Raw genomic sequence first — 13,429 nt, forward strand, 5'->3', positions numbered from 1 at the left:
GGTTGGGATCCCAGGCGTGCACAAATGCACTGCTTGTCCCATGCTGTGGCGGCGTCCCATATAAAGTAGAGGAAGATGGGCATGGATGTTAGCTCAGGGCCAATCTTCCTCACCAAAACCAACAAACGAACAAAAAAGGCCGGCCCTGTGGCTTAGCAACGGTTAAGTGCGTGCGCTCTGCTACTGGCGGCCCGGGTTCGGATCCCGGGCGTGCACCGATGCACCGCTTATCCGGCCATGCTGAGGCCACGTCCCACATAGAACAATTAGAAGGATGTGCAACTATGACGTCCAACTATCTACTGGGGCTTTGGGGAAAAAAAAAGGAGGAGGATTGGCAATAGATTTTAGCTCAGAGCCGGTCTTCCTCAGCAAAAAGAGGAGGATTAGCATGGATATTAGCTCAGGGCTGATCCTCCTCACAAAAAAAATAAATAAAAATAAATGATGCAGCCAGGAGCATCGTCGTACACACATTGATTATTTCCTCAACATGCCGAACTGCTCTCTAGAAGAACGGCTATGCAGAGTTTATCCCTGCCCTCAGCATAACAGTATCCATTCGCATCTCTCTTCACCAACGTTGGGAATTACCATTTTTAATTGATGTTTTGTTGGTTCGATAAGTTCAAGTGGTATTTATTTATTTGATTTCAAATAAGGTTGAATCATTTTTAATATATTATATAGTTGGCCATTTGTATTTCTTCTTTTGTAAACTGCTGGTTTGTGTTCCTTGCCTGTTTTTCTACTAGGGTACTTCATTTTTCTTATTGATCTATGAGAGCCCTTTTAAATCAAAGATTTTTCCGTTTGATTTTCTGTTCAGGTTGTCCTTTGCCGTTTTATTTTATATTTTACATAGTGAAAGTTAAAGATGTGAGTGTGGTTTCTTCCATTGCTTCTGTCTTTGAAAAGCCTTTCCTATTTCAGGATCAGGAAACATTCTCATATTTACTTGTAGCTCTTTTATGGTTCTTTTGTTACACTTAACATTTTATCTGTTTGAATGTTTTTTGTGAGAGCCAGGATCCCAACTTAATTTTTTCCAAAGATTTAGCCAATTTTCTCAGAACAATTCATTGAATGTTTTTTCCTTCCCCATCGGTTTAGAAATGCTACCTATATCATGTCCTAAATCCCTGTAGTTTGCTTCTGCGCATTCTGTCCTCTTATGTTGGTCTGTTTGCCTGTTTGTGCCAGTGATTTTAAATACCGGGAGCTTAGAATACGCTTTAAATTGTGCTGATGTCCCTCTTGCACACGCGGTAGTTTTGTTGTTTGATCTTGTTTTGTTTTTCTTGGGCACTGGTACCTGCTGCTTCTCTCTGGTGCTTTCAGTTTGGAAATATTTCACCCAAGTACAGGCACCTCGTGTGTGTTAAGGGGGCCGTCCTGTCAGGTGGCCTGTGGCATGATGGGTTCTGAGACTGTCCTGAGGTGACGTTTCCATTGTGCTCCTCTCACAGCAGGTCGTCCAGAGCGTCGTTCATCTCCATGAACTCCTCAGCACCTTGCAGGTACGTGCCTTTCTCTGTCATCCCTTCACTTACTGGTTTCCAGAAAAACAATAAAGAGGATATTGTTGGCCTAGATCTGTGAGGTTTGCAGGTTGCTCATGCGTAAATGGGGTCCTCAGTCCAGGGAAGACAGGCTGTCATGATGAGAAAGGTTACAAGACGCAGTGGCTAGAGTGTCATTGGCCTGAGACTACAATTGATGGGCAGATGGTAGGCCGTGGGCACTGTTGACAGCCATGCACAAAGACACAGGTGCTAACATTCACATAAGAGGTCATTTCAATCCAGAAAGGATTTCTTATGATTCTAAGTTTCCATGTTTCATATCTCTGTGTGGTATTTGGATAGGGTGGCCCTCCCAAAACAGCTGCTATTTAGTACTTCCTGGGAATTATCCTTAAATTCTGCTCACTTCCTTTCTTGAAGATCTAAGCAATCCAATAGCTACCTCTTCCCACCTCCAGAATACACACACTCCCCACGCCAGGCAATGTCAATAGCCTGTGACCAAGTTTAACAAAAAACTGAGAGTTCCTGCACCCTTGATATTCCTATATAACTGCAGGGGTTATCCTGGAGCGTTTCTCCCCTCAGCTTAAAAATGAGGGGAGAGCTGTAGTCTGTCATAGTGACCAGTGCCCCTGGGTAGGGGGGCCGGGTCCTGGAAGCAGTGTTGCATCTCTCTCCCCCTCTGTGTCTCCCTCAGGGTGTGGTGTTGCAGCAGGACAGCTACATTGAGGACCAGAAGCTGATGCTGACCGAGAGGGCGCTCACGCGGAGCCTGTCCCGCCCCAGCTCCCTCATCGAGCAGGAGAAGCAGCGCAGCCTGGAGAAGCAGCGCCAGGACCTGGCCAACCTGCAGAAGCAGCAGGCACAGCACCTGGAGGAGAAGCGCCGGCGGGAGCGCGAGTGGGAGGCCCGCGAGAGGGCGCTGCAGGAGCGCGAGGCCCGGCTGGCCCAGCGGGAGGAGGAGGTGCAGCGGGGGCAGCAGGACTTAGAAAGGGACCGGGACGAGCTCCAGCAGAAGAAGGGCGCCTACCAGTCTGACCTGGAGAGGCTGCGCACGGCCCAGAAGCAGCTCGAGAGAGAGCAGGAGCAGCTGAAACGAGAGGCGGAGCACCAGAGGCAGATGGAGCGGGAGGGCTGTCAGGTAAGGGCAGCCGGGGGTGGAGGGGGGGCTTTACCGGGCCTCCCACTGTCGCAGCGAGGCAGTGACCACTGACTCAGGGAAGAGCCCTCTGTGTACTGAGCACCAGAAGGAAGTGAGCCGAGATGTAAAGGCTGTTTTTACAGAATCCTTTTACACTAAAAGGGAGCAGGTGAGGAAGTGAGTAGTCTTCTCCTTTTTGCATTTCTAAGAGGTTGATGAGGAGAGTGGAAATGCTGGGGTTTGGGGCAGGGAAGTTCATGGACACTTGGAGCTGACTGGCACTTCCCTGAGCCATCATGGGCTGAGGCTGGAGTAGCCGCAGTGTGTCGAGAGGCTAGGGGTCAGCCGTGCAGGATTTCGGGAGCAGCCTCTCTGCTCTGTGCCACATAAGAAATCGAATGGCCCCACCTAAAGGGACTTGTAGCCCAGTGGGGGAGACACACCAAGGATAAAGGACCACCAGAGCATGCGGTGCCTGTGGTCGCTAGGCAGCAGCAGTAAGTGGCGCTGATGCACGACTCACCGAAAGAACCTACGTGGTGGGGTCAGTGGGCGTCAGTGACAGGGAAGAGCCCATCGCAGCAAACGGATGGGAGGCGGCCACTCTTCTGTGGAGAGGTGATGATCATGCCCGGAGATGTTCAGACATCTGGGCCCTGCTTGATTCCTGGTTTGTCTTGCTACTGTTGACGAAACTTTTCCTTTTCTGTAGCTGCTTACTTACATGGGAAGGCTTTCAGTTTTTCACCACACTGACTCCAAGTTTATGTCGGTAATATTCTGTGGTTATTCGGCAACACGGACACCTGCGGCAGATGGAAAGCTCGGGTGACACAGATCTCGCGTGTCTGTTGATATTCATATCATGTTGCCATTTGTTTGACTAATTGACCTTGGACCATGAAAGAAAATTAAACTGTCATCTTCCAGAGGGAGGCAGTTTAGCTTCCTGCAGAGGTGTTCAAATGTGTGATGGGGAGCAGCAAATGGCTCTGCTTTGCTTTTTATGACACAAGGATGGATTCCACCCCCACCCAATACAATCAGCGGGACTTCCACAAGGAAGGCTCCAGGGCACAGAGAGGGCACAGATTAGACCGATTATCTTATCTTTCTCTCTATCTTTGGTTTAACCTTTGACTAGGATCTTGGTATAAGCCCTCTAACCTGAATTGGCTTCTATAATCTCTTAGCCCTGAAATAATTATCTACATCCCTGTGTAAATCAGTCTTCAGAGAAGCAGCTCTCCTTGTGTCCTCAGGGAAGGGGAGTTCTTTTCTCAAGTTCTTGATGATGCAGACGTTAAGTGCGTGTGATAAAAATATTAATGGTGTCAAAGGCAATATTTTTAACACTTTCATAGATACTCTTTGGAGGAGCAGTAAATGAACCTGAGAAGTTCTGAATCTTTTTACAAAGAGTTGTTATAACAGAGTCCAAGGAAGGGGGTGTATCCGGGCTGACCACCCAGTGGATCTCAGCCAGAGGTCATGGAGTGGGCACCGGGGATGCTGCAGGCCTCGAGGTTAAAACCCCTTCTCTTGAACATGTGCAGGTTTCGCATCAACACAGCAAGCTGCTGAGGATCCCATCCTTCTTTCCCAGTCCTGAGGAGTCCCCCTTGCCGCCTGCACCTTCCATAGCCAAAGCAGGGTCCTTGGACTCTGAACTCTCAGTGTCCCCAAAAAGGAACAACATCTCTCGGACACACAAAGATAAGGGGCCTTTTCATATACTGAGTTCCACCAGCCAGACGAGCAAAGTAGCAGAGGGTCAGAGCCAGACCCCAGTGTCCAGCTCCAGCTCCACCCGCCTCTTTGGGTTAGCGAAGCCGAAGGAGAAGAAGGAGAAGAAAAAGAAGAACAAAGGGGGCCGCTTGCAGCCTGGTGGTGAGTGCCACAGCCGGGTCTCCCTGCGGCCATGTGTCGCTGGGTCCTGCAGAGCCGCAGATTGTCGCGGCGTGGGAGGGTTAATAGAAGGATGCCCTCCAGGTGCGGAAAAGCTGAACTGTCATGCTTTTCACCACACTGACTTGCTGTGACCGCCAAGGACCGTTGGAACTTACACTGAGAGCACTCCTTAACGAGCGTGTAAGAGCCCACTGTGCGCACATGCATGCAAAATAGTGCAGGTTTCGTTTTTCAGGCATTTATTGTCCAACCGAGGAACTGAAACTCACCTCGATGAAGCAATTAGTCTTCCTGCCTTTCTAAGGCCTAGTCCAGTAATGGGTAATAGTAACTGGTACTTGGTGAGCGTTTTCCGAGATCTGATTTAATCCTCAAAGTGACTGTGAAGTAGGTGACATGAACCAGAGAGACTGAGTGATGTGCCTGCCGTCACAGCTTGTGGGTCAGTTACACTGAATGAGGCTCTCAGTTCAGGCCCCACTTTGTCCGCGAATCCTTCTGTCCCTTGTCATTGGGATTGCTCTCTCCCGTCTATGTGGGAGGTTACAGAGAAATTTCTTTTTCCAGCCTATTTGTAAGTACAAAGTCTGGTGCTTCTGTGAAGTTAGAGGAGCAGCAGGTCGTGAAGGCTGTCACTGCAGACCTCATTTACTGCATCAGTTAGGGAACCTGGTGTGCAGGGAGTTGACTGCCCACTGGCCCCAGCTGTCCTCCTGCATCCCAGGAGACTCGTGTTTGGGGAGGAAGGGAAGTTCAATGGAAAGAGCAATTTTTTCTGAATTTCTTTTTCCTTCTTGGTTTCCCGTTTTCCAGAGGGCCCTGCATCGGAAGTACCTGCAGAGGGTGAAGAGATCTTCTGCTGACCCCTTTCCTCTGCTGAGGCAACTGCCTCCCGTCCTGGCCAGTGGTTAACGGCCCCACCCCTCCTGCTGTTCCTGTGTGCTCACTCTCTTCCATTGGACACCCGAGCTCTTCAGCGTCCGGTCCTCCCATGCTGCCCCAGGTCCTGGACCAGAGGAACAAATGGTCTTGAGTGTCAGGGTGGGGAAAAAGGCCCAGGATTGGTGACTGCCAGTGACTCGTGGGTTGGGGCCGGCCCTACTGGGGATGTTACCCTGAAAGTAGTGGCCCCAGAAGTCCAGGCAACGGTTTTGGACATGTCAGGAATTCCTAAAGGCCGAAAGAGTGTTTCCAAATGAGATCTGAAACTCTGACTGCCTTTTATTTGGGGGAACACAACCAAAATTCAAACAGCAGATAGTTTGGACTTTATGTGTGTACATGTACAGTAGCCCATCTGCATACACACGTGGGGTACGCCAGAATTATGTACCAGACACCTGGTCAGCTTAACTGGGAGCCAGGGGCGTGGCCTGGCACTGCTCAGGTAGCACGTGGGTGCTCGGGGCCCCACCCACTGTCCTTCGAGGCTGTCTCCCTGTAAACCCACCTGCGCACACCTCACCTCTCTTTGCATGCATTTCTCATTTCATTTTAGAAGGGATGGCAAACATTTGTGAAAACCAGTTAAGAGAAGGCTTGATGTGTTTAACAAGCATGTGATCTGTACCACCTTGATTTTGGTGTTTCAATCGCTAAAAAAAAAAGTATCTAATTTCATCATCGAATCCAGGAAAATCATATACTGGCTTTCCAAGATGTTTGCCCACATGTTCTGGGTGCAGGTGAAGTAGAGAGGCCTCCTTGCCATCACCCCTGTGGTGTGACACTTTCTGATTGTCACCAACCAGAAGTGGCCGTGGCCTTCTGGAGTGTTCCTGAGACCTCACGTGGCTCCCAAGGGAAGCTGCTTCTGCCTGGCCCTCACTGCTGGGTGGGATGGCCCTGTGGGTGCTCCACCACTGGGGCTGCCTGCTTCTCCTGCACGAGGTTGTCCCCTCCCCTACCTAGGACAGCTGGCGAGAACTAGGTGCAGGGGAAGGTGGTAAGCCCCTACATGGTGGTTGCCACCAGTACAGACGCAAGAGCGGGCCCAGGTGTGGCTCGGGAGAGCTCTCATTCTGTCAGGAGGCCTTGGCAAAATTTGATTTCTTAAAAAGTTTTTTCAATCTAAAGGTTGTTGGTTATTATACTCTACCCCTTGAAGATACCACAGATGCTGCCTGTGTTTTCTTTTTATTCTCTCTTCCTTTTCCCACCGTGTTGTGATCAGTGTTTGCTCGAGGCTTGTCAGCAGCTGGCAGGTGCAGGACAGTCCCTTGGCGGTGTTTCCCTCTGAGGCCCGTACGCCTGCCGCACTTGTTACTCCCCGAGGGGAGACCCTGGAACATTCTGTGCTTTACCTGTGGCCTTTGATTCCTGCTCTTTTCCCCTCAGGAGCATGGGTCTTTGAACATACTTTTTTAAAAAAACGAATCTGTAACTTGGTGCTTGTTGATGAAGGGCAAGCTGGCCTTGCCGATGGAGATATTTATCTTTCAGTTTATTTGAAAGAGGTCTGGTTTAAAATTTTTAGCTTAGATTTGTTTTATTTATTGTGTGTGTGTGTGTGTGTGTGTGTCGTAAGGGTGAACGTACAAGCCCAACGGTTTCAGCTCTGTGTCAGGGCAGGAAGGGAGTAGCAGCCAGCCCTGCTTGCTTCTCAGCGTCTGTCCAAGTGCCTTGAAGGCCCAGAAGAGAATTAAGTGTTGGGGACGGGGTCCGTCTCCTTCCCTCCTCCCACCCCACGTCATCCTTTGATCAAGGGCTGTCTTCTTCCTTGCCTGAGAGTTAAGAAACGTGCCACCTGTGAGCTACATTTGCCTGTGTTTGTCATGGAGATTTCTTACCCTTCAGAAATAGACTGAGAACACAACCAGCTGATGTTCTATTGAACCACGATGTGGCCCCTAAAGACCCTAAGCAGCAAAAAGGTCATTTGCTTCCCTCCACCAATCCGTGCAGCTCCAAGGTATGGCCATGCTGTCCTGGTTTTCCTCAGATCTGCATGCAGCTCAGCTCTCTGTCCTTGTCACTTGCTGGAGTTCCTTCTGTGGCTCCATGTCCCACAGAGAAGTGGTCTGCTAGAAAGGCAGGGTGCTGGAGAATGGAGACCTGCGTTCTTCTCCCTCTGTGTCGAGGGAGGCCAGGCCACCCTGGTCTCTGGGCTGAGAGGAGAAGGGCTCAGTGCTGGTGAGGTTTGCACTCACGTACGCTCTTCACAAAGCTCGGTGCACGCTGAGTCTCTCTACCTTGCGGCACAGCTTTTCAGTTTTAAAGTGTCTTTTACTCCGAGCTAGCTGTGATGTTTACGTTGCTTTGGTTGTTTTAGTGCTAGTTTTTAATAGTAGAAATTTCACCTCTGCCCACCCCACTAACTTAAAATAATTTGGTCAGGTTCCGATTGGACAAGTGCAGAATCAGAGAATCAGAAGGTCATCTCCTGCCTTGGTCCCAGCCGCCCAGCTTTGCCCGGAGTCGAGTCTGTGTGCCGAAGAGCGCCGCTTACCAAGACTCGGGCTTTTCCTGCCTGTGCCGTCTCGCCCTTGGACACTGAGCTTGGGGATTTCTTGTGGGGCCTGGGAAGCCACCTGGGATTGTTGCTGCTTGGGCTTTGGCTTCTGACCTTAAGAACTGCTCTGGCTGCTGAGTCTGCAGCCCTGTCTGGGTTTCTTTCCTATGAGAAGGGGTTGTCTTTTAGGGTGACTGATTCACTTCCCCGTAGTGTTCCCATGCTAGGAAGCCAGGCTTCTCCATCAAGCTCAAGAAATCAGATCCCTGACTTTGTGTTTTAAGTTTTGGGGGACAGATGGAGACACCATCCAGAGTCCCCAGATTTCCAGAATCTAGTGAATTTCCTGGAAGGAGGTTACATCTTCTCTCAAAAATTATATCATCTCAGTAGTTGTCAGCCCATCTGGGTGACATGTGCACTTTAAATGCTTTCATCGGTTGGCTTCAATTTTGAGACAATCAGCTATGTTAACTGTGTTCTTCTTTGAAAATGGAGAGGATTAAAAACCTGCAAATTGCCATAATTCACTCTTTGCCAACATTCCATCCTCTACCCCCATGAGAGCTCTCTGTGGGGAAGAAATCCTTATCAAGATTTTTTTTGAAAAGGTACGAATCTTACCTTTTTTCCTCTTATGTCTCAGGGTAATACCACTAAAAGTTGTCCCTTGCTCATTTTCTCCCTTACCTATTGTCTTCCCAAGCCCATAGTATTAGTAGTTGCGAGCACAAATTTTTAGGATCTGTAGGGTTTGTTGTACCTTTTTTGGGGGGATGGGTGTTAGTGTGTCGGGGTTAATGAAATGGGATCCACCTTAAATAAAAGGTAGAACCAGAACCTTAGAGGCCAGAACTTGATCAGAAGTTGCTGTTCACAGAAGTGCTTTGTATTTCCTCCTGTTGTCTCTGAGGTTCTTTTCCAGAGCCAGTCCTTTCTTCCCCAGGGTGTGGTATTTGCATTGGAGCTGCAGTTTACTCCACTCTTGATGGGTGGCCACTGTGCCCAGAGGACAGCTCAGCCCTGGGAGGGCTTTAGAGAGAGAGTCCTGGGGAGGGGGCTTCAGTGGCCATAAAGAGGGTGTCCTGGAGGGGACTCAAACACTGCAAAATGGTACCAACCCCCCATGCTTGGACGCCCTTGGAGTGTGCAAGCCCAGCAGTAACCCTCAGATGAAACGGGAGCTGTGGCTGAAAGACATGTGCCTGGCCTTCTGTCAGCACGGCCGTTTGGACACACACACGCCCAAGGTCCTGAGGTCGGTCCCAGCCCGGTGCTGTTGCTCTGATTCATCCTCAGAGACAGGGAGCGGGCAGAGACTCTGTTTTGGTTTGGTTCTTCATTTTTCTTGCAATGTAGCATAACATTCCTAAGTAACCAGAGCTTTGGAATCCACTGCCTGCTGGCCAGGTTTTAAAATGAGAAGTATTTTAATGCTGCCAAAAAAGGAAAAGAAAAAAAAAGGAAGAGAAAACAACAAAGGCTTCTCTCCATGTACTCATCTAATTTAATTTGTCAGAAGATTGACAGGCCTTGAATTATTTCTCCATCTTGCTAAGGTTTAAAGACAGGCAGACCTGACTGGCTAAAGTCTCTCCGGCCACAGACCATGACGACCCGCCCCAGACCCCAGGCTGAGCCCGGCCTGTGCTGGGGGCTCCTCACTGCTGCGACCCGGGGCGCTGGCCTCCCCGTCCTCTGTTCACCCCAGGGCTTCACCCGCTTCAACTCCCACCTTTGCAGCCGCCTGACAGGATGGGCCGCGGAGAGCACCGACAGGGACCGCGCGGCCAGCTTGCCCGTGGTGACGGTTTCGCCTGGGGTTTCCCGTGTGTCACTCACCCCACGGAGGGCGCGTGCGCGGGAGACACCAGGTTGTGCAGGAGGGTAATTTCCATACGCTTGTACCTCTGCTTTCATTTGTTATTTTCAAATGCTATATGAACATTTCTGTGCTAAAGTCTATTAAATAAAAAGGGGTTAAAACCCAGATGCTGTATATTAATTTGTAATTATGTATAAAGTAAAGCAGTTTTAAACTGTAAAGATTTTTTTCAGTGTGTTTTTTGGAGTTTTGCCACAACATACTGGCTCTGTATTTTATTTATCTTCCTTTCTAGTTATCAGCTTCAGACTCTTGTAAAGTCCCCCTCGACCCTTTCAAAAAAATAAATGTCCTTTAAGTCTTGATTGTGGCTGTGATGTACTCCTGTCCTGGTGGGCTTCCTGGAGAGAATCCCAAGATCCTCCGGGTTCCTGGTAAAGGGGTGTGCCCTCCCCAGCTCCCGGCTGGCTTCTTCCCAGCGCAGCCTTAATTCTGCACTGGGAACAGGAACCAGGAGGAGAGTCCTGGAGCGCTGAGCAGCTCCCGGGGTACTCCTCCCTCTTTCCTGGAGCCGGACCCCAAACCCGAGGGTGCCGAGGTCAAAACTATTTCCAACTAAATCAATGCGGCAAAAAATGTCCTTTGCTATAGATTGTACTATGTAAAGAAGATTAAGGTTAGTTTGCCTTTGCCGACTTGCTTCACCCCATCCTACCTGCAAACAAAGGCAATTGCCAAAAACTAATTCAGGAAGGAAAATCCTACTTACATGTAGCTTACAGGGATTTACGGGGTCGGATCTCAGGATGCCGGGGTTCCCCTGAGAAAGTGCTGAAATGCACGGGAGAAGCCGTTGCTGACCCTGCGGGAGCCCACACCATCTCCTGAGTCCGCCTGCTGTCCTGCAGGAGAGAGCCCTGAGCCCAGCGGGCCGTGGGGAAGGTGCCACGTGAGGTGACGCAGAGGACGTGGGCAAAGCGGCCTCGGGTCCTGGCCCTGCTGAGCGCGAGCTCTTGTCCCCCCACCCGACAACTGACAAGAAGGAAGTCCTGCCAGGACGGCAACTGGCCTCCCTCTTCAGTCAACTTGGAAGTGCACGGATTTCTATAAGTCGCTGGTAGCCCTGGCGATAGCTGTCTCCCCACAGGCCAGTGAAACACTGTCCCTTCTCACCCCCTTGCTGCCCTTGGCTGTCCCCACAGCTCCCGCAGGCCCTCCCCACTCCACCCGGACGCCGTCCCACCGAGCCACCCTTAGCAGGGCAAGGAGAGTCGTTCCCACAGCCTCTGTCCTCCACTCGTTGGGTCTGAGCTAGGGACCGGCTCCGGGAGGCAGGAAGAGGGAGGAGGTTCCACTGTTGGTTCAGAAGAACAGCAGAGGCTCACAGCACGCAGAGCTCCAGGCCTGGACAGCCTTTCAGCGGGGCTGGGGAGTCTGCCCGCTCTGAGGGGGACTGCTGTGCCCAGAGCCTCTGCCCAGCATGACCGGCCGCTGAGTGGCCTGAGGGGCCACTTCCTGTTTGAGGATTCCCCCACCCCCCAGAGAGAAAGCCCTGGCGGATGGGTGGCAGGCCAGCTACAGCTGGCTCGGGCTGGGGTCTGCAGCAAGGGCTGTGGCGGGAGAGGAAGTGGTAACTAACTAGTGCAACAGGACCGAAGTCTGAGTCAGATGCCCGAGTCCAGACCAGAGCACGCCGGGGAAGGGGGCCATGCAGTGCGCAGGTTTTGTCATTTCCCTGGAAGCAGTCGCAGAAGCAGAAGCAGGGTGAGCCGAGCTGCAGAGCATCAGAAGTCACCCTGGGGGCCCAGTCACCTCATCTCTGGTGCAGTCTGGGGCCTGGATGCCACCTTCATAGCAAGAAGCCCTCCCCCCGACCCCCACAGCTCCTGTTCTCGGATTCTAAGGAGATTTTTTCCTCTTAAAATTGCTCCCATTTCTTCAGGGGCCTCGGCACCGCCAGAAGGTCACCCAGAAGGTAGTGGAGCAATCGATTGGGCACTGCCCTGCCACCCCCGTGGGTGCCCTCAGATGGGTCCTCAGTGGGAAAGGGGGTCAGGGCTTGGGAGGAGTCGGTGTGTGCCCCAGATTTGCAGGATGTGGGTCACAGGGCCCCACCAGCCTCCCTCCCCCTGCCCCCCCAACTCTCCAGCTGCATTTGGTCTCCAAGTGACAACCTCCGCTGTCCCCAGGCCCCTCTGGCCTCTTTCACATGGTAATTGCTTGCTCAACACAGTTGTAACTAGTCCCACTGAAGTTGGGACTGCTCCTCCCTCCAGTTGCCTTGGTGCAGCTTGCCTTCATCCTGGGAAACAGTATCTGGACCGTGGAGCTGCAGGGTGGGGTGGGGGGGCTTGGAGGGCCTCTGTGGGAGAATTGACTTTCGGGGCAGAGGTTGGGGGAGTGACTTAAACTGGCTCCTTGGAACAGACCAACTGTGAGCCAGGCCTGCTTTTCTCCCTTGTTACCCCTTCCCTTTGAGGGTCCCTGAGCTTCCCACCCCACCCCCAGCTTCGGAGTCGGAGCTGGGTGGTTGCCTAGACAACCTCCATTTTTCCCAGTCTTGCTTTGTCTCTGCATCCAAAGGAGCAGAACCCTGGGCACCTGAAACAATGCTCCCCACACCGCACGAGCCAGCTGGCGGGGAGGAGCTGGGGAGGCGGCCAAGCAAGGGTCCCGCTCCGTCCAGGGGGCTGTGGACAAAGACTGCGGAGCCCACAGAGTGAGCAAAGGAGTGGGCACAGACTTTGGACCAGAGAGTCTGGGCTCCACGTCCAGTGCTGCCATTAAATGGCCGAGTGACCTTGGACAAGTTACTGAATGTCCGCCTCCATGTCTCTTTCCTGGGGGAACGAGTGTATGTAGCTGGCAGATGTGCCGCAATGACTCTATGAAATGCCGGCTGTTGAATTCTTGGGCCCCAGCGCGTGATTCTCTTCTCGCTCCTCCAGCCTGTTATCCACAGCAGCAGGAGCAGCCTGTCACAGCAGTGGCCCCCAGACTCGCATCCTTGACGTCTGTCTCCCTTCCCAGCGGGAGAGTTCCCCAGGGCAGAGTTGGCCTTCTCCATCGGCCTGTCTGCAGCACTCGACGCCGAGCACCTTGTCTCTGGTTCCGAATACCTGTGCCTCTTCCCCTCACTTGGCTCAGCTGAATTGTCACTTCCTCGAGGAAGCCTTCCCCGATAGCCAGGGCAAACCCAGACCTCCTTCCTATCTACCCGTAGCACCTGGAACCCACCGGGCTGCGGCTTACACAGAACCAGAACCGTGTGGTGACTGGGCCCACCCGGCTCTGCCGCTAGCCTCGCCTCCCACCGGCTTCCAGGCCAGAGCGCAAGGCTGAGCCCCAGGCCCCTGCTCCTAGAAATGCCACCTCACCCAACGCTCGTTCCACGGCTGGAGTGCTGGAGTAAAGGACTGTCTCAGGGCCTGGCAGAGCAGGGGCCACCACTCTGCCAGCAGGGCCGGGTCTGGAGGGTGGCCCTCAGCGCCAGTCGTCTCACGGAAGGCTCTGCCCGCTGTGGCCTCCAGTTGGACTGTCCAGAATCCAGCTGCCAAGCCCTGAGATGGCCG

At 52.1% G+C, this 13,429-nt stretch overlaps 1 protein-coding gene across 6 annotated transcripts in view; it reads left to right on the plus strand.

Moving 5' to 3' along the window:
* AKAP13 (A-kinase anchoring protein 13) overlaps nt 1–10,222 on the plus strand; it is a 346,896-nt gene extending 336,674 nt beyond the window's left edge. For all 6 annotated transcript variants that reach the window (XM_087428907.1, XM_087428903.1, XM_087428904.1 and 3 more), the window contains 4 exons: nt 1,470–1,520; nt 2,227–2,670; nt 4,227–4,560; nt 5,395–10,222. In XM_087428907.1, coding sequence (XP_087285033.1) covers nt 1,470–1,520; nt 2,227–2,670; nt 4,227–4,560; nt 5,395–5,444 — 879 coding nt within the window. In that variant the 3' untranslated portion in view covers nt 5,445–10,222. The remainder of the gene's footprint in view (nt 1–1,469; nt 1,521–2,226; nt 2,671–4,226; nt 4,561–5,394) is intronic.
* Nucleotides 10,223–13,429: the final 3,207 nt, after the last annotated feature.

The sequence above is a fragment of the Ceratotherium simum genome, chromosome 3 (genome assembly GCF_057802395.1).
Source record: "Ceratotherium simum simum isolate JZ-2026a chromosome 3, ASM5780239v1, whole genome shotgun sequence".
Lineage (NCBI taxonomy): Eukaryota > Metazoa > Chordata > Mammalia > Perissodactyla > Rhinocerotidae > Ceratotherium > Ceratotherium simum.